General features: G+C 45.6%; 1 protein-coding gene across 1 annotated transcript in view; it reads right to left on the bottom strand.

The window, feature by feature from the left end:
• Positions 1-6,566: 6,566 nt before the first annotated feature.
• Positions 6,567-21,239, bottom strand: part of LOC144099319 (solute carrier family 35 member F2-like) — a 219,264-nt gene continuing 204,591 nt past the window's right edge. The window contains exons 6-8 of the mRNA XM_077632536.1: positions 14,520-14,575; positions 13,404-13,558; positions 6,567-10,329 (exon numbers count right to left, since the gene is read on the bottom strand). Of these exons, the coding sequence (XP_077488662.1) occupies positions 10,015-10,329; positions 13,404-13,558; positions 14,520-14,575 (526 nt within the window). The 3' untranslated portion in view covers positions 6,567-10,014. The remainder of the gene's footprint in view (positions 10,330-13,403; positions 13,559-14,519; positions 14,576-21,239) is intronic.

Genomic DNA, 21,239 nt, shown 5'->3' with positions numbered 1-21,239 from the left:
TAACTTAGCATGCTTTGCCTACTGTCTATATAGATTTGAATCCTTAAAGTTCAACAAAATTCTAGAAAGTGTGGTTGTCCTTTTACTTAGACGGATGACAGATCAGCATAAAGCACATAGAACACCAATATAACATCAATCATTCATTACAAGTCCGTAGACAGAAGCCACAAAGCTGCCTATGGCTGCTAAATAATTTTGAAGTGAATTTCTCATATGCTGATTCGGTTTCATTCATCGAACAATGACTTTGACATGTAAGAAGTGTTTAGGTTATGTGAGGCATGAAAAGTGCTGCAATGAAACCACTGATATGCTGTCGTTCCAAATCTTAAAGCAGGCTGGCTTAAGCATTATAGTGAATTAGAACGATGTATCAACAATTATACTTCATTTTTTTTCATGCCTAACACGACCTAAACACGTCAGAGACAACGCTCGGTTGGTGAAACTGAAACAGCATCAAGAAATTCTATTATAAATTATTTAGCAGTCACAGGCAATTCCCAATGAGTGATGCATATATACTAATGCATTTGAAAGAAGAGAACACAACCAAACATTTGGCGGCTAAGCTGATATATGTGGACAAGACTCACGTGAGAGACTGGAAGACAGAAAATTTGCAGGTGGCTGAGGGTAAGGCTGGTGCACAGCTGGTGCCGGCTTCTTGGGCCTTTTTTTTGGGGGGGGGGGGGGGCGATGGTGACTGATCAGAGTCAGAATCAATTAGGCGCTTTGGCTTGTGGACTGGTCGTCTTGGCTGTTCATCATCACTTGTGGCAAGGTCCGATGTGAATTGAGACCTTTCGAGCCGCATCCTTGCATTCTCATATGAGCCTTAAAAGAAAGCAGGATCATTTTCAGTAATTTTTTCCATAACACAGTAGCTAAATACAGCTTGTTTATTGCGTCTAGTCTGGTTTATGGGGTCCAACATTCCAAAGTGACTTAGGCCTTAGTGGAGGGCTCTGGAAATTTCCACCACCTGACATCGCACAAGGACCTCTAGCATTTCACCTCCATCGAAATGTGACCTCCACAGCAGAGATAGAACCTGCGTCTTTCGGGTCAGCAGCCGAGCACTATAATCACTGAGCCGCAATGGCGAACTTATTTACTGTTCAAGAACAATTAACATGCGAAAAACACCGACGAAAGGGGAGAAAAACAGGACAAGTGCTGGAACATGTATCACCAACTTGCCTGCCTAGCTGTTATTTATTGCCTACACACATTTGTATAAAGATAGTAAGGGTGAGCATAGTTGTAGAAAAATAGTACAATATATATTATGCATGCTAGTTTGTGCACAGCTAGGTGTTTATCGGTTACACAATTGTTCCCAATGACCACTATTGTTCAGAGATATTCACAAATAGCCAAGGTACATGCATACAGGTTAATACATGCATTTTCATTGTCTGTTATAAGAGCCTTAACACAACACTAAAGTGAGGTTACTTGAGATCACCACTAATGAATCATCCCACAACTTACAGAATACACCTTTTACTTCAGCTGGATGCTGTGCCCAGTTGTCTTGTGGCTTTGCTGTGTTCTCACAAGCTTGTTGACTCTATCAGCTTTGCCACCTGGCCAGCAGCAGATATCACCCTCGATCCAAGTTGAAGGGACCACTTCCACCTCTACAGTTTCTGTGAATTCAACTATGGCGAATGCCATCTGAAATGCATAGAAGTAGTATGGTAGGGTAAAACCTACAAAAGCAGCAGCTGGCAGCGGAAGCCCATTTCCTGTTCTTATGCGACAAGGAAATGGTCCATTGTAAAAAAATTTCTTGTTACCTGAACTAAAATCTACCCATAAGGCAAAATTATAAGTGCAAGTATTTCGATGCTCACTGCCGCTTTTAGAGTCACTGCTAGGTGCAGAATGCGAGCAGGAATCCTAGCTTGAATCACAGTCATTTTGCAACACAAAGCTGCTTCAGCCTGCTCCTCGCTGCTAGGTGCAGAAGACGGTTGTGCTTCGTGCATGCCTCTCCAACACTGGCTGCAACATAAGAGATCGCAAACGGTCTCGCCCTGAATTAATATTCTCAGATTTCCCGAGGACGGGGTGCCGATCTGTACCGAGCCAACAAAGGGTACATTAGAAGCTTGCTCTCAATGCTGGTCGACAAGAGATTCGCAAGTGGGCGATGCGTTGTGACCGCACGAGTGCTCTCAAGTGCTCCCGATGCCGGCCCTCGCTGCTCCGTCGCGTTCTCGCATTCTTGAAGTAGCGAAAACGATTTCTCAGTTATTATCCTGCCAGCACGAACTGACCAGGATTTGCATTTCACTTTGGGCATGGCAGCAAATGCGTCGAGGTCAAAACAGTAAGATTCGCGCTTACCTTTGAAATATGTGCTGTTGCCGGCTTCAGGACGAAATCCTAGTACCCAACTCAGAGGAAAACAAATGGCTGCAGTCAGGCGTGGGCTTGCCTAACGTCGTAATCAAACCGCGCGCCGCACTACACAACCACCACCTCGTAGGAACAAAAAAAACAAATGGATGCAGCAGCGGTGGCAGTCACGCATTTTCGGCGCGCGCCGCCTCGATGACAGACTGACATACGGCTTATGAATTGGTAGCGTAATGCGAAGCGAAAAATAGAAAATATTTATTTATGCTATATATCCTTAGGAATTTTATCATTTTTTGTGTTTGTGCGCAACAGCTTTGGCTGCGACATTTCACCCGCCGTGCATGACAAGATGGCGGCGTCTTTGAAAATTGATTTTGGGGGAAATGAAATGGCGCAATATCTGTCTCACGGCCGCGTTTCGATGGAGGTGTGTTTAAAATTTTATAGTGACTTTCACTTCTCTCAAGAGCAATTCAAATATTCTCTCGTATTTCGATAAATTCTTAACCCCACTCAGCTAGCTCCGGAGCTTTCCACCGCAGGAACATAAGCGAGTGGTGCTTTTATGATGCAGTGCTATGCTCCTCAACACTACAGCCAAGGCTGAAGACAACAGAATTCCCGATCAAACTTTTTTGCAAGAAAAAAAGTCTGAACCAGGATATCATGTGAATATCCACATACTGACGTTCGACAGTGGAAAATCGAATGGACGTCGTGAGGATATCCGCAAATGATATTAGATATTATGATCATTTGTGGACATCCTCTGAATATCAATGGTTGGCTGGGCAGTGGGACCTCGTTACCGCCAAGGACACCAAGCGCACCGCCAAAGGGTTTTAACCCTGAAACCGTGCCGCGAAAACTACAGCTGCAAATGGAAGCAGAGAAGGCTCGCAATGGGATATGTGCAGTGAGAATGCTGGAGAACGCAGAACTGAAACGACCTCGGCAACCCTGTCGATGTGCAGCAGGCCGCTACCCAATTTTCGGCCTAGAAGAGAACACCAACGTCAAACCACTCGTCGAAGCTGCCAAACTGTCCAGATAAGCCCTCCATGCACACCCCGCTTGAGGTCGAAGATTTCCGCATCTTCTGTGCGGTTCTGAACATAGCAGGCTATTCGCAGAGTGCAATTAACACACTAAATCAGTACGGAAGCGTCTCGCATCCTTGCAAATTAGCATACTCAGCGCAAAAGCTTGATCGGGTTCGTTGGGGGTTCGTTATATTCCGTTTTAGAAAATTGTAGGGGACACTAATAAGCACCGTCTTAAGGGTATGACGCGATAGCGTAATGGGCTAATTCCCATATATACAAAAGGTCATACTCTACATTCACAGATCCCTGGGAGTCTTCATACCCCTCCTGGTGCAGTGGTGCAGCGGTTAAGCGATGCGCCACTGCCCTGCCATGGCAGGTTCTCCCAGCGGTGGGCCTTGTGCGACACAGGTTGCTCTTCCCAAGCGGCCAATCAATAATTTAACTGCCACCTGCCACAATGAGCAGCTTGCTCACTATCCGATGAGCTTGTTGTGATGATGCCGCATGGTCACGTGACCTAGGTGGCCCATCCCACCTCCTAGGTTGTTCTCTGTGGACCGCCTGCCAGAGCCATGTCCGTGATCTCTCGGTCACAATGCCGGCGTCGACAACGCCGACACCAGATTTTCTAGTGAACAGAGCCTTTAACGCTATTGCGTTAAAATTTTTCTTGGTATAAACGAGGTATCAAATGCATGGTTTTCTATGGGAACTTCCAAGGGGAATGGAAATTCCTTTGTTATATCCATTCTTTTGTTATAAACTGTTTCGCTATAGTGACGTTTGACTACTTTATTTCTTGCCGAAGCAACTGTGAGTGCTCGGTTTCACAACATCTTCTTTCAGTGATGTATATCCATGTACAGTGCATCATCTCTTGAAGCAAAAGTTTAATGTTAGATTTATATGAAGCTTTCCGCCTCATGAAACGTCAGTACTTTGAGCTGTTTTTCTTAAACTTGGCTATTTTTGATGAATATAACAATAATTAACTGCTCGTGGTTACCTTGGGAGGAATGAGAATGAAAAGGTAGGAAAATAAAGCATGAGAACAGATTCGTTAGGTGCAGTTAAGATTCCAGTCTCCATCAGGAATGGTGTGAGATGCGACTGAATGGAGTCACGTTGTGCTGTCTAGTCGCAAGTGAGAAAACGGGTACGAATTTGCAAGGCAAACCGTTTTTATGAGTACGACTCATCTCATAGAAATATACATTGCGTTTTGTGGAGGCTGCATATTTTTCAATGGCAAATAATATTTTCCTTCAGGGCACTGCTTGCGTAGGCTTACATTGCTGGTATCGGTCCCAATCCAGCGCCAAAAAAAAAGAAAAGGAAGTATTTTCATTATTTCTCAGTATAAAGTCGGGTGCTAAGTTTACCGAAACAAGCAGCAATGAAAAAAACATTTTTTTATGGGCTTGATGTGTAGTTGGGCAACTGAACCTTCTTTGAGCCTTGAACATTATGTCACACTGAATAACACGAAGTGGCCATAGAACACATGCTCAAAACAAGTTGCCTAATCACCCACAGATGAGGCACCTTCGGCATTGTGGCTCGTCGTAGTAGTGGACAAATTGTTGCCAGGAATTGTTGTCTGAGTCAGGCGTCAACCTTGTTCTCAGCTGTAGAACAATACATAATGGATACTAAAGCGCAAAAAGATGAGCACATGGAAGAGCACTAGCAACAAAAGTGTTTTATTTCCATGCTCAGGATAAATAGGAGTCAGGAAAAAACTGCAGGAAGAAAAAGAGGAAAAAAAACGCCAAGGAACAAGACAGAAAAAGATGGTCAGCAGTTACTATCCGAAAATGCAAGTTGTTTCCATGAAAGCAGAATGGGTGGCTCGCTGGCACAGCCTCCTGTCTTGACAATATGGTATGCCTCCACAATCTATCTTGTCCTTTGATCGCGATGCACAAAGAATATAGTAGTTCGTTCCAGTTTGGCTCGACAGGATTTGTCTTGTTCGCGGTGCTTAAGTACATGACATGCAAGGTGCGTGCCCGTGCCATTTTCTAATGCTCTGTGGTGTCCTGCGAGGGGCGTTTTGATGCAGCAATCTTTTCGACCTATATTCACAGCCCTGCATGTAGCAGGGATCATGTACACCATGTTTCAATTGCAGGTGATGAACGGATTTGCATGTCTAATGTCACCCTTCTTGTTCGGACCAGCTCAAAAGATAAGCCTTAACGGCCAATCTAAGGACAGGCAGCGCAAAAAGATTGCTGTTCGTTCTTATATTCATCGCATGTCTCATGGGCTTCGGAAAGTCACAGCATGTTATAATGTCGACCTTTTTTCTTCAGCGCCAATAAAGCTCAGCAGAATTTGTCATGCTGTAGAGGATCAGGGCAAACAACAAAACGCTGGTGTGCAGCATTAAACATGCAAATCCTCTCATCGCCTGCACTTGAAACGTGGTGTAAATTATCCCTGCCACATGCGGGACAGTGTATGTCGGCCAACATGAGCATCGCAGAACACCGTAGAGCATTAGAAAATGATACGGGCAAGGACCTTGCACGTCATGTACTAAAACACCGCGAACAAAAGAAATCCTGCCAAGGTCAACTAGAGCGAACAATGATAATCTTTGTGCATCGCGATCAGAGGACAAGAGAGATTGTGGAGGCTTACCATATTCTGCCGTCAGGGAAAAAATGCATTTTTGAATAACAACTGCTGACCATCTTTTTCTGTGATGTTCTTTGACAATTTCTTTGTTTTTTATTTGTGTTTTTTCCTGACTCTTATTTATTCTGAGCGTGAAAAAATAAAACACTTTCGTTGCTAGTATGCGCTTGTCGTGTGTGCTCATCCTTTTCACTTTAGCATTCATTATGAATCTATACCAACACACCCAACTTTTTGCCCTCCTGCAGAAAAGTGCCATAGCGAGTACGCCAGTGCAGTGGATCAACACTGCCCTCATGAGGTGCAACACACAGAAACAAATTCATTTCTGACGAACATCGCCATTTATTGTAAAAAAAAAACAAGGAAACAATAATTGCTTGATGAACCTAAGACTAAATATATCATATATACAAGCAGCTTTCCGCTTTACCATTGGCAGTTCTTATAGTTCTCTTCAAAATGACTGCATAACATCCGGTAGTACTCGTGGAATGTTTCTTTGGCTCTTCTGAGCTTTATTGCACAGGATGCAGACTGAAATGTCAACAATTTTTACAAGACTGCAAGTATGGCAGGACACAGTATGGAGAATGGATGTAAAGATTCACAGAATAAACAAATGCACAATGATGCTGCTCACACCAGAACTTGACAAAAGCGTAGCCTTCTAGTGCCTTCATGAGAGTGATATAAAAAAAAGTCAGGCCACAAACTTAGCCTGAAACTTCATTTTGACGTGTGCTTGCTGGTGTTGAAATCTTGAACCTAAAAACATTTTTGTATGCAGCCTGGAGATCCTGCACATATTATTTTTATCATCTAAGCGATTTGAAAAACAACTGACTAGTTAGCAAACCATCACACTGCTCCTCAAAGGAGGCACTGTTTGAATACACAGCTAAGTCTTGGTACTAGAGATCCTGTGAACCTGGAGAACAAGGAGTCCAGCAAAGGTGAATGGCCTTGGCACAGTACAGCATTACCATGCGTATTCAGCACATTCATGCAAAAGTGATGCACAGATTGAAGTGTTTGGCTGAGAACTCACTTTTTTGTGAGCAAACTTACAAAATTTTAACGCTAGAACACATGATACTCTAAATCCGGATGTACCAAGGGCCAAAGCCTGAGATTATTGAGACTGCTCAGAACACTCAGAATGGGAAACCAGCACTGCTCTTCATGCTCCCTTTCACCAAACAAAAGCCTTAAGCTGGTTTTGTAAAGAAGTGGCCCTCAGAAATGTTATTGCAAAAGCAATGTCTCTGCCTAAGTTAATGGCTGAATGTGGCTGTACCCCTCTTGCATCAATATTATTAGTGACACTAAATTAATTATATTTGCTCAAAATAATCAAACAGTATCTGATGCAACATGATGCAATTTACAGGTAGATGTGTATTGGAATCCATCATGTATATCAGTAGTGTTAAATAAGTTTTGTCATGTGGATTGTAACTTTTTCAATCAAGCGAAGGAATTGAAGTTTGTGGCACTTAAATGAAAGTCTGGAGCATCCTCTTTCAAAAGAGCATGTTATTTTCTAATCATGACCCCCATCAGCGGTGGCATGGTTTAGCCACTGGTATGTGCATTAGTTTCTGCACGCTGTCATAGATGAATGAAAGGTGTGGCTCTCCTCACCCCACTTAACAACACGGACCATGCGTCATCTGCTTTCTTGCTTTTTCCCAAGATGAGCACTTATTTGAAGCACAAAAGTCATGCTCTAAGAGTACAAATTAAAGCAGTGCCCAGCTAATGCTGTAAATTGCTGCTCCTCAGTTCTACATGCCAACATTTACAGATTTGTGCATCAGAGGTAGAATGATGGGAGAACAGATAAGAAAATAATGTGCTCATAGAAAAGAGGGCATTCCAAACATTAAGTTCAAAGTAGCACCTTTGAATTCCATCACTTAATAAAAATTTACAACCAGGAAGACAAATCTTTTAAAGGGTGTATCAGCCAAGAAACTAGAGAGTGCCAGCTACATCAAATCATGAAGAAAAGAATGTTTCAGCAACATAAAACCAGATTGCTTGCTTTCCCTGAAGCACATAGTAAACATTATATTCTGAAAAAGATCCTATTAGAGTTTAAACAATATACATTTCTTTTATATTGCTTCTTCACTGTATTGTTTAACTCTGTGGGTTAAAAATTTAACAAACTTATCAGCTGCAGACATTTTTAATTTTTTGAAGCACTGATACTACTTTTCATGTAAGAGACATAAGTAGCACCTCATCAGCTGCACAAATGCCCATAGCTTGTAATGAGTGCAAAGCAACCTCACTTTTTATGTTGCTCCTTCAGCATTCTTATAATGAGGCATCATCAGCTGACTAAGTCCTAGAATATGAAATGACGTGGTAAAAATGTACAAGTGTGATTTTTAAAAGTTAGCAGCTGCGTTCTTCTGTCACAGGCAACAGTAACAACTTGCACTTTTGACAGTGTCCTATTGCCTCAACAGCAATGCTTTTACTCAACCAATCATTATGTTCAGCACTAAGCTGCATCAATGTAACTAGCCAACAAGACCACACATTAGGTAACATGTGATAAAGAACTTCTCTCTTGTTCGAAAACTCTTACCTGCATACTGAAAACGAGTGGTGTCTGCTGAACAGCAGTACCCCTTAAGAGTACTTTTTCAGTCCAGGATACACATCATTGATAACAGGAAATGCACTATTTGAATCCATCTCTCGCGATTTTTTTTATGTGAATACGTAGATAACTTTTCTCGGAAAATCAACAGCAGGAGAAAAGAAACCTAACAAAATCATGTATTAATGTACCTCCCTTTATTATTTTTGTTCTCTTTGAGCAAAATCCTTGATCGAGAGAAGGGTACCTCCCTTCACAAAGCATTAATTGGAATGAAAAGTTGTAAGTTGAATTGCAAAAAGGCACTGTGCAAATGAGTGTGCACAAAGTAAAAATGGTTAATAAAAGTTGCAGTCAATGAGGGAAAACAAACGATATCCTTAGTTCTAAAACTGCACTGAAAAATTTACAAAAGCAAACATGAAAACCCATGGTTGAATGCAGGCACTCACACAGCTGTTCAGTATTAATTGAATGGAAGGAGAGTTTATCAGTGTATAAGAGAGGCTGCAATTTTTCCAGCTCTGCATCAGTATAACTTGTTCTAATAATAATGAAGCCTCAATATTTGAGCCACTGCATCAACAAGGTATCTAGCAGGCAATACGTTCACAAATACAATTAAGGATAAGAACAAAACATAGGAACATATGATTAGTTGTTTTAGCAAAAAAAATGTCCCAAATACATCAAGTATACACCTCACAAAAATGACAGCACCATGTCTAATGTGAAACCTAGACATCAAAAACTGTTCAATGTTCTGTTCAATATGAAACGCATATGCATGAAATGACAACTGGATCAGGAAATAAAACAATTAGCCGGTGACGACTTTTGTTTCCAGATGAGTTGCACAGATTATGTAGTTAACTATTTGCAGATGTCTCCACCCTTAATACTGGTTTCGTAGTACGAGACAGATGTAACAAAACCTAAAATGCGGTGGGAGTGAGCCTGGCCATTTGGAGGGCAACCACTATAATCACTGGTACAAGTGGCCACTAGTTTAAGAGTCCAATTGTTTCACATGGACAGCACACTGACGCGAGGCGGGCTCTGAGTGACCTGTCCCATAATTTAAGTCTCCAAACTGCTATCCGTTTGGTATAACAGCGTTAGTGGGACCTGCACGAATGCCAAAGGCTGCAGCGTTTCCCGTCTGTCGGTGCTAAAAATACGGCTTTCGTTTGACTCCAGACCAGCCACGGCGGTGTGGTCTGCATGCAGATGGACAGGCGACGAGTGGCTGTGTGTCGTTCATTGAGCAACGTTGGTCGTCGGCGTTGGCGAAGGTGGCGGAGGCGCGGGGCAGCCGCATGATCAGGAAACGGCACCGTTGGTCTTCGGGCTCGGCTCGTGCTGGTGCTGGTGCGCACCGAACGCGTGCACGCTCACCGCGTGCGACACGGAGAGCAGCGGCGCCGAGCCGTGCTCTGTACAGGCGGACCCGTACTGCGTCGCGGTGCAACCGACCCCAGCTGCTCCACCGCCGGCGCCTCCTCCGGAAGGCGTGTAGGCGAGCGCTTCCTCCGAGTCCCGTTCCCGTTGTCCGAGGCCGAGGGGCGTCGGTTTGGCCGAGTACAGCGCCACGCCGCCGATCACCAGGCAGAAGGACACCATGTATAGCCAGTGGAACTGAGTAATACGTGGGGGAGAGTTTCGTGATATAATCAGAAAACATACTAAACACAGGTCGTGTGGGAAAGGTTTCGACCCTAAAATCATGTCACATAATAGCTACACGTGATAACAGCTAGGCTGCGTTTATTGGTTTATCAGCACAGCTTACTCCTTCACCACGAAGAAAGTGATCTGTGTGCAAAGGATTTTGGTGGTATCGGCTTTGTTTCATGATCAGTTTAGAGATGTGCGTATTTTTGCACTCCTGTTTCTTTCCCCCCTGAACATATGCCCGCTATAAGCACCTCTCAGTTATACTTCTTCTACATCGGGCTCTTTGTTTTGTATTCAACCTTCGTGTCTCCACGTTCCCTTGTTCATCGCAAATGTCGAGACCTCGACCTGCCGTTCCAGGCTATTCGGCTTCTTCCAGCGAAAAAACTTCGTACTAGACGAAGTCACCGCCATGTTTGGTGCAGTGCTCGTCCCGTTCCCTCACTACGTCCGTGTCCGCATTTTTGCGCACGTGTGTCTTTCTCGAAATGGCAAGGCAAGCCTGGCAACGGTAGCAACGGCAACGCGTTACCGCATTTGCCATGAGGCTGTCCGGCAACACCAAAACTGTCTATTAGCGAAACCACCCGTGAAAACAAACTCCAAAAGTAGGAACACGAATTAAAGAAGGGAGCGCGTGCGCTGCAGTGAGACAACACATTGCACGGGGCGAGCCAGCCTTCGGGTGGAAACCAAGAGAAGGAAATGCCTGAGAAAAACTGTATAACAGGTTTTCAATACACTTTGTCGTGCCTTAATATAGAGGCATGCCCATCGCTGATTTTCCCGCCCACCATGGACTGCACGCAACAGTTTCCAGTGAATCAAACTAGAGGGCGCCACGCGCCCGAGATTTGGGAACAAACGAATATGCCTGAACGAGCGGAAACCCGAAGGAAACGATGTATGATAATTCGAGGCAGTATCATTCTTTTTGAGGCAAGGTAAAATTGCCTTAGAACCAGGCAAGTAGAAGTAAGTACGAATAGGGAGAAGATATTTGTGTAGTATGCGGGAGCAGTGTAGAAAACATTAAACATGTTCTGGTAGACTGTAAAGTTATACATTCAAATATCAAAGAGGACACGGTGTGCCTTCCAACAGCTGTGGAGTTTCGGGATAGTGAAAGAAAAATTGACAAATCAGCAATACAGGCGGGCAAGAGAAGTCTACACTGCCGGCGTAAAGGTAGAATGTAGACATTGCACGAACCGTCGCAGAAATCGGATATAGCTTACGGCATGAAAAATAGCCTTGAAAGGGGGAACAATCAACATAATATGGCAGAAATTTTTTTAACAGACGGAGGGGGGTAGTAATAAAATCTGATAAAAGGATAAAATAACCACTTTTATTTCATGGGCAAAGTGGCACTCACAACCGCCCCGATAAAAATGAGATGCCAAAAGTTATTTATCTTGCCCTGCAATTATTTTTTTGGTGGATGTCTCCAGAAAACCGCGACTCCCAATTTGGGTTGCTGAAATGTGCCTCTACGGCCGCAACCGTACTAATCGCCCAGGAGAGTCCAGTCATTACCTACTTAGCAGTTGACGCCTTTAGGGTACATTTTCGACACCTCTCCCTGGTCCCCTCTCACTATCTTAATTGCCAGCCTTCCTAATACCAGGCCGCGAACATGGTTCACGGCCACCTCTAGACCGTCCTATTCACTGTGGAGCCTGCAGCAACCTTGTGTGCTGCTTTCCATTCCCGGCATCATGAAGAAGGTCGACTTAACGCTGCCAGAAGTAAAACAAGTAACACTTAAATATTTGCATGAGCACCAAGGAAACCAGCCGCACGTTTACACCGACGGCTTGGTGAACCCTATCAGCTCTTTGGGCTTCGTGTTAGTCTTCGCGAGGACAACAGTAATCACAGTTAAGACATCTCATCACACTTCTTTGATGGGTGCAGAAACAACCGCTCTATGTGTCGTAGTTCAGCGCGTCAGTCAAGGAAGCTCCCAGCAGTGGTCTATTTTAACCGATTCCAAAGCAGCCCTCGATTTCTCACAAGCTGCTCTGGTCGTGGAAGTCCAAGAACTGCATCAATCTGCCGTCAATAAAGGCCACGATATTACATAACTATGGCTACGAGGACACAGCGGCATCGCAGGCAATCACCGCACGGACGAGGCCGCGCGCGAACTGTCCATCACGACGGCGATTACGCGTGCATGCATCTCCATTTCGAGAGCAGACGCAGCGGGCAGGCTTTACGCTCATGCGCGGGACATCACGCTTGCCTCGTGGAATTCCGGCCAGTTTTAGAACTTACGTCTACAATGCATGGACCCTGACCTGAGGCTTTGGCTTACACACGGCCTACCACGACGCGAAGAAACTTTGCTGTGTCGCCTGTGGCTTGGTGTATAGCGTTCACGAACCATTACTCTTTTCTATTGGTATATGGCTCATAGCCCTGGATGTGCCATCTGCGGGTGCGACGAGACTACAACCAACATTCTGTGTGAATGCTCTGCATGCAGTACTGAAAGGCAGGCGCCTTAGCGTTTCGCCTCCATGGAAACGCGGCTGCCGCGGTCGGGTTCGAACCCGGGCACTCCGGATCAGTAACCGAGTGCCCTAGCCACCGCGGCGGGTTCATACAATTGCCAACTCTGGCGTGCGCTGGAGCGTCTAGATCCAAGCCCGCTGATCGAAATGAATATTTTCGGCTACTGGCAGCGGCGATCGTCGGCGGTGAAGGCGTCCGAGGCATTGCTCCACTGCCCGAGAACCTCGGGCCTGCGCGATAAGCTCCGCCTTCACCGCATGCTTACTGACTTTGCATATTGACTTCATTTTTCTGTTACCACCTTTTATCCTTCACCTTCAAATCCTCTCATCCCTTTCCCTCAGTGCAGGGTAGCAAACCGGTTCTTTCCTTCTCTTCCAATTTGGGCCAAAGCATGGACTTAATCCACTATATGTCCCAGGTGAACTGAACGGAACCGTATTTGAGTGCGCAAGAGAAATCTGCCTGATAAGCGCAGCACTACAGATCCTGGACACTGAGAAATGAATTACCTTGTAGTGGAAGACGAAGACGCCAATGGCGAGGGCGTAAAAATCTGCGGACAGGATGGAAAGGTTGGCGGCCGTGGCGCTGGACAGCCGGATGACGACCGGCATCAGCAGGTACAACAGGAACATGCTACCAGAGAAGCCCAGAAGCATCGACACTGCGTCAAGGGATGAGGTGGAGAGGAGGGTGGGTGTAGAAGCAACAGAGTCAGTGCCGAAAAGTCCGCTGTCCACGGTATGAAGCCAAGTCAGCAGCAAGCAGAGAAACTAAGCATTCGGAAACATGGGCATGTGGAAATTGGTTACAGCGTAAGCGTCCTCACTAGGTGTTGTGCCAAGAGTAGAACTGAAGCCGTTCTGTGAACGGAGTAAGAGGTGTAATTAAAGAAATTAAATTAGAACGAAAGCTTGTTTCAGACCTTGCACGGCAGTAAAACGAATGAGAAAAAAACTGGCGCAAACAAATAGGGATCACTCAGAGATAAAGACCATGACAACACAACTTGTGACAGTAGCACTTGAAGCACTGAACGCTGGCCAACATATTTAGATGGACTACAAAGCAAAGATGAATAACACACATCAAGAAGTCGCCGCATGAGTAGAGAATGCATTGGGTAATTCTAACCGCAATTTTATCTTTAATGCCGGCTTTATTTTAACTCCTCACTTGGAACTGGGAACAACCATAATTTTATCTTCAGTTCTGAAAGAACAGGAGCGAGAATACGAGCTCGGGGCCTTCGACGAATCTTGCTCTATAGTCGATAGAACATGCTTCTGGAGACGCTGAAAAACATTCGAGTAGCAAAAGCCTTACGTGGGATCTTATATGTAAGGTTTCTTCTGGCGAAAAAAATCTTCCTAAGAGGTCAAAATAAGTACACACGCTTCCTAAGGTAGAACAGTTCAAATGTCACATTATTTCATGCAGGCGAAATTGTGAAATTAACTGGAAATTTAGTCTGAACGGGCCCGTTCCTCCCAGTCACACATTTTTTTACGTGACCCTGCAGCTACACATAGGTCACACCGTGGCTCTTGGATGGTAAACAAAGATTTTCTATCTGTGGAAAAACTACTGCTTTTTGTTTTTCGGAACCACCGGTGATCACTTACCTTCATGCCAATCATCCCAGTGTATCTCACCCACTTTCTCCTTTTCCAGGAGGGCTCTGGAAAAGAAAAAGAGCCGGAAAGGAAACAAATAAAATGAAGTTACCAGGAATCTGCAGAGCAAATCACCTGGAACCGGCGCGCTTCGTTTTATTTATTTATTTAGAAATACTGTCAATTCCCGCCGGGATTTTTGCAGGAGGGCACAAAACACATAAAAAGAACGACATTTGAACGAATGTTTAACAGCAAGAACACTAATTTGTAAGCGGAAGAAAAATGCAGTAAGACTTGAAAAAAAATATTAAGTTCAATGTACAATAATAACCGCAATGAAGGGATGTTAGATATCAAAATACAATACCAACAATTACTCAAAGAAACTGTTGATACATGTCAATAATAGGTTACAATAAAAGACTTCTAAACGAAAATACATAAATTTCGCACAACAATGAAAGAAGGATTTTGTCATGAATGTATACTGATGAGGAATGTGTAAACATAAAATTCAAGATTTTATATGCAAATAAACATCGACTACCTTAACAAATCCATAAAGTATTGAACTGTGTACAACTGGAACCAAGGTGAAGCTATAGCGCCTCTAGTATTTCCTGAACCACCCAGCAAGCCAGATATATTCCCTAGGTATCCCAAGCATTAACCAGTGAATTTTGTATGACAGCATAACAGTTCGGTGACAAAAAGCGCTCGATGTTCAACCATGTCCGCTGTCTCTGCAGGCCTGCTGTCTTGTCGCCTTTCAGCAGCGACAAGGAAAGCCTTCATTTCGCTCTAGCATTGAGAGTTACGGTTGGCTCCCCTCGATGCGGCGAAAACAGACAAAAAAAAAGAGAAAGCACAAAGAAAAGCGCAGATGGCGCCACCAGTGGAGAGAGAGAGAAAAGTGTTGGACGTCTCACTCCAGTAGCGCCCAACGCGATGGCAGCTTCACGCGTTCTTCGCTTCTCGTTCTCTAAAACCGTTGCGAAGGAAAAGCGTGGCAGGAAGCAAGGACGAGCACGCAGAAAACGCACGCTACACTGATTTTCAACGCGTGTTTATTCGACCAACATGAATACGTAAACAGACTTTTTTACATGAACCGGATGGCAGCAAGCTGAGTCAAAAGCGGGGTGTGCCCACTCCGACTCGACGCCTGTTTATGCGCATCTTGAACAAGCGAGCTGCTACGAAATTCTCCATCGTTTAATTTTTTTTTTTTCGCCGACAATGTCTCTTTCCAGGCGCACGGTCTTGTCGTTCCACGTTTCGCAACACGAGGCAAGCTGTTCGCGCGGCGGCGCGGCGAGTTAGGTTTCGCGCAGCCATCTTCAGCGAGGACAATGGGAAACCATCTGGATCCCAGGTCATATGGATATGATTGGAACCGAAATGCAAACTCGCCGGCCCATATGACCGTGCGCCAGTCATGACGAGTGAACTGAATCTGACGGAGTGTGGTAGGATACGCAGCCCACTCAAGCAAAGCATGGCAGTATCTCAACAGCCCATTCATCTTCGCACACAAATAACAAAGCTCAGAACTGAGACGAGCACAAACGAGAACCTTACACACGTCACCCAGGCAGCGCACAATGCGCGGTTTCCAGCAAAGTCAACACGCAATACCTGATTGGCAATGAGATTCATTCCTCCTCGCACAGTTTATGGGATTTCCCCCAATAAAAAAAATAAATGCTAAAATCTAGAGACAACAATACAAGAGCAGCTGATTAAGGTAAAAAGTAGTAGTAGTAGTAGTAGTAGTAGTAGTAGTAGTAGTAGTAGTAGTAGTAGTAGTAGTAGTAGTAGTAGTAGTAGTAGTTTATCTAAAAGTCAATAAAAACGGAAGGAAAAGAATGTTGCCGGCCGCAGCAATAGCTATCTAATATCTTAAGCACCCTAGCTGCAGCCGGCGGAGGTGAAAGGGAAAGAGCGAGGAGAAGTATAAAGGGGAGCGATAGAAAGAAAGGACACGGCAGAGATTTGTACACTATTCACAAAATGCATAAGGCAATCAAGTTCGCGCCGCTCGCGCGCTAATGTTCAGGCCCTGCTCCAAAATAAGTGCACGCGTGCGGCCACTGCGCGCAATTATTTACAGGAAATAAGGTAAAAACGCATAAAGCAGACATTACCGTTCCAACAAGACTAAAAAGAACTTAGCAAAGACCCTCGACAAGGGTTATTTAGTATTGAAGGCTACGTATAGCTTTCTCCATATTTCGAGCAGGATTGCGGTTACTTTTGCAGATTACTGCAGAAGTCACGCATGGAGGAGCTATGAGGTCAAATTTTGCGCACTAATTTGTTTGCCGTAGTAGAATTGTTGGGCCTCACGCAATTTTCTCGGCGTACGTTATGCGCCGAAAGCGGACCGCTTAGCCCCACTAAACTAGCCACTGAAAGAAACAGCCTGTATTTCGCATTGTGGCATTAAGCGCGGGAAAAAATCCTCATGCTTGACGTAATTATTTCAACTTTTGGGGAAAAAAGGCAAAAACAAAAAGTAGTGCGCATAATGGGAAGAGGACTGCATCGCTGCGCCACCTCGTGCCAATCGCGACGTGCGAAATGGATACGATAAGGTTGTAAGGCAGATTACGTGACGGTGACAGTTTTGGCGTGACTATTGCGCATGGCCCCCTCCATGTCTGTCGCCGTGGAACACGAGGGTCCCGGAGTAGAAAGGCATGCCGTACATACACCCGACCGAGACTAAAGCCACGCCGGCGCTCTGTAGCTGCAGCACATGGGGTATCTCCAGAGTCGCTTTGATGCTTTTTCCCCCCTGCTAGTATTCAAAAACTTCATTTCCCCACTCCCTCGCCCTTTAAAAAAAACAAGGCGCACCAAGCTACAACGTTAGCTTTGTTGTCATGCACCGAGCATATTATTTTTTTTTCCAAAACTTTAAAAAAACTCCGTCAACGTGGTCGCTGAAAAATGGCCGGGCAGTGCTGCGCAAGTAACGCAGCCGTCTTTGGCCCAATGCGATAATGAAATGTCACAACAGCTGGCCTGGAGTACATTCGACTCTACATCTTTCCTCCTTTCTTTGCGAGTCCTTCCTGTTCCTTGCATATTTGCTGTGTCTTCTGTTGAGTTAAAGTCAGGAGTCAGAGCGCCTTGTTCCGTGAATTTCTTTATTCTGCCGTGCTGCGCTGAACAGTTTTATCGTCTCGCTCGAATTTAAATTCTGCTGTTCTGTCAACCACAGGAGCCCGTTGTGGCAAAAGGTGGTGCGTGCAGGACATTATTACTTTGCTCGCTTTTTCTGTGGCCCTATTAACATATGTAAAAACTACCAGGACATCTTTAAAAGCACCACTGTACGCGAAGATGCCGCACATCGGCGCGGTATCGACGTAGAAGGCTCAGCATTCCTGATATCATGTATCGCATCGAACATTAGAATAACGGTACAAAAAAGTCATCCAACGTGCAATAACATAAAACGTTACATGTTATTCATTAAACTTTAGTTTACCATTGAAAGTAAACATCATTCTAATGCTGCCTTAAAGGTTGTATTGCTAAAAACTAACAGTGATATCTGTTTTATCACAAACATTAGTTTAACGTTTTAAATAAGCATTGTTTTATTGCAGTATTCTAAACGTTTTTATCATGTTTGAGCAATAACTACAAAACAGTATAGATATACTTATTTCAAACATTAGTTTCCAAAAATTTTCGCCCTGTTCTTACGGTTATAGAAGTTTTTCAACTAGTAGTTACCTGCAACTACATCTTTTCGATAGCACTCGCCACAGATTGCGTGCACAGCGCCATTATTCTCTTAGAAAACTTTGGTTATTACCCATTGGCCATTATCACTCATAGGACACCTCAGGGCAGTGGCTACATTAGCTTGACTCTATCGGAGGTAAGTGTATATACGAGTTGCACGTTGTACTGCATAGTGGAACAAGTGTTGCTGTTGTTGGTTCATGCAAAGCGTTATAAGGTGTGTACCATCACAAGTGGCGGGCCTGCAACCCTGCACAAGCATTGCTTGCGCAGTGTTGCTTGATAATATTAAGTTTATGTTCTTAAATGTACAATTGATGTAAGAAAACGTTAATGGAATGTTTATTTTTAACGTTAAAAACGTTAGAAAAAGGACATTAAGACAGCTGGATTAACGACTGGTCAAAACAAAGAAGTAACATTGTTGTTATGTTTCGGCGCTACCTAGGCCGTGGTATTCAATCAAAAACCGCGTTGGAAGAGAGGCTAGCGCTAAGTGCCGTCTAGTGTAACAGCGCACAAAAGAATACCGACTATGCCACAAAAAAAAAAAAAGACTAGCCAAATCATGACAGCGATCTGGCATTACATTCATTTGCCAATCTCCGACAGGCTCCTCTGCTGTACAAAAACTTCGGACGCAAAACTTTCACGGCAAAAAAAAAACAATAAAAGAAAACCACAGCTGCGGCAAATTCGATCATCCCTTTTCGCCTTAACAACCCGAAAGAACAACGAAAGCCGACAGTTGCGTTGTTTCAGCACCAAAACACCGGTTGCTGGTTACCACAAACCATAAACGGGGAACGAAGGTAAAATGAAAAAGCCGACTCTACATAACTTAAACTGACAGACGGTAAACCGAGATGGAGGATGATGATGAATAGCCGTCAGGATAATCTGTTCAGGGGCGAGACCATAAACTTCCGCGCAGAGCAGACGTGAAAAACGAAGCGCCCAGTAGCGTCAAGGCCGCGTATACAGCGCGAGAGCGTTACGAGATGATGCGGTGGTCGCAGGCGAACACGGTGGGCGCACTCTCGCGGAGAGTTCACCACTAAGCCAAAAGAGTTCACTGCGCAAATCAAATTACACGCGCACGGCACGCGCAACACAGTAGCCGACGCACGCAGCCACGCCGGAAGCTAGGAAGCTAGCCGCTACTGGCAAGCCGCCGTCCGTCGTCTAATCATTTGCCCGCAGCCCCAGCTAACCCTTTTTTTTCTTTTATCTTCACAGCGTCAACTTTCGCCCGGACCGGGCTCTCCGCAACCCAGCGGGAGGAGCTCCCCCGACGCGGACCATAATTTGCATCTGTTTATCATTAGCAGCGCTGCCGCTACACTGGCCGGAAAGGGAAGAAAAACCAAGCGACGGGAAAGCAATTATTACTGCAGGCGCGGAAGCCGGGACGTTCACAGCGTCGCGCGAGGGCGCCCTCTCACTGCCTTCGCATTCATCGCTATTCAGGGCCACTCTCTGCTAGTGAAACAATGAAACTTCTCGGCAGCCGCACAGCAGCTACAGCAACGCTGAGTGCAGCTGTCGGGAAGTCATTCCCGTTGACAGGAAGGAGGGAAGCCGGTCTTCGACCAGAGCCCGCGAGGCCCCACACGAAGCGACACCTGTCGAAGCGACTGGAGACTAGAGCGGGCGCATCGAGCATGCCGGCCCGAAGTCAGCGGCAGTCGATCAGGCGCTAAAAGGCGGCGCAGGAAACGAAGGCGACAGCGACGACAGAGCAGCGCCATTGCGCAGGCCTTCAATCACGGTCGCTACTCGACTCGACGGCGGCGCCGCTGCGTGGAAGTGGCGCGGCCGTGCCGCGGCGCCACTAATGGCCAGCGAAGGGAGGAAGCGACTCCGAGAGGCGGCAGGCAGCTCACGTTCGGCAAACCAAGCAACCCAGCAGCGAGCGCAAACGAGGAGCCACCCCAGCAGCGACCACGGCGACGAGCGACGCGGTAGCGTCGGCGGTCCGCCGTAATGACCACAACGCGGCCCTAATTAGTCTCTAATGGTCCGGCGCGGGCTCCCGAAGAGAAAGGAGGCATGCGCGACCACGTACCGCTGTTCGCCACGCGACGCACGTCATTGGACTCCCGCCCACGACGCCTTCCACCCCTCCTCCCCTGCCTTCTCTCCCTCAAGAACACACACACACACACACACACACACACACACACACACACACACACACACACACACACACACACACACACACACACACACACACACACACACACACACACACACACACACACACCTGCCAAGCTTCTGTCCCAATCTCAACATTATTCTTTGCAGTTAGTTGAGTGTTGGGTGCAGGATGTCACTGAACACGAGGGCGAAACCTGAAGCTTCACCGACTGTTGGACGGCTGAGGAAAATCTCCGGGCGACATCTGGCGCCCCGGTCGTTCGTAAATGTCACAGGTTCTAGTGAGTTAAGCGGCTTCCACGGCGGATGGGAAACCTGACGCACTCTGCTAGAGGATTACATGCGCAATAAGCGTTGGGTACGAGCGGGATGAAGGAAATTGTAGGCAACAGAGTTTCTGAGGATAGATGGACGGTCAGTAAGTAAATACGCATGCGTCAAGACACTCCAAAGTCTGGAGGGGCGAAGGCCACAGGAAGCAGGCTGCGGCAAAGGGCGTAAAGAATATGAAAAAAAAAAGTACGTTGGTAGGGGTTTAGCGCAGTTAAACGGAGCACACGTGCGAAAGCAGATTTCATTCTTCAATTGGGAGGGGACACTTAGCTCCGCCTTTAGGGTATGACGCGATATCTTAAGTGTGTTGATGCCCATATATGCAGAATTGGTCATTCACTACTTAATATTCAAAGATGGCGGCGAGTCCTCATACCCCTACCAGCGCAGTGGCGCAGCGGTTGAGTGATGCGCCACTGCGCTGGTAGGTGGTTGTTTCTATCACCGCCACTGGTAGAGATTGTGGGACTC

Source organism: Amblyomma americanum, chromosome 7 (assembly GCF_052857255.1).
Source record: "Amblyomma americanum isolate KBUSLIRL-KWMA chromosome 7, ASM5285725v1, whole genome shotgun sequence".
In the NCBI taxonomy this organism is placed as follows: domain Eukaryota; kingdom Metazoa; phylum Arthropoda; class Arachnida; order Ixodida; family Ixodidae; genus Amblyomma; species Amblyomma americanum.
Note: the sequence above shows the minus strand (reverse complement) of the source record. Positions and strands in the feature narration are given on the sequence as shown.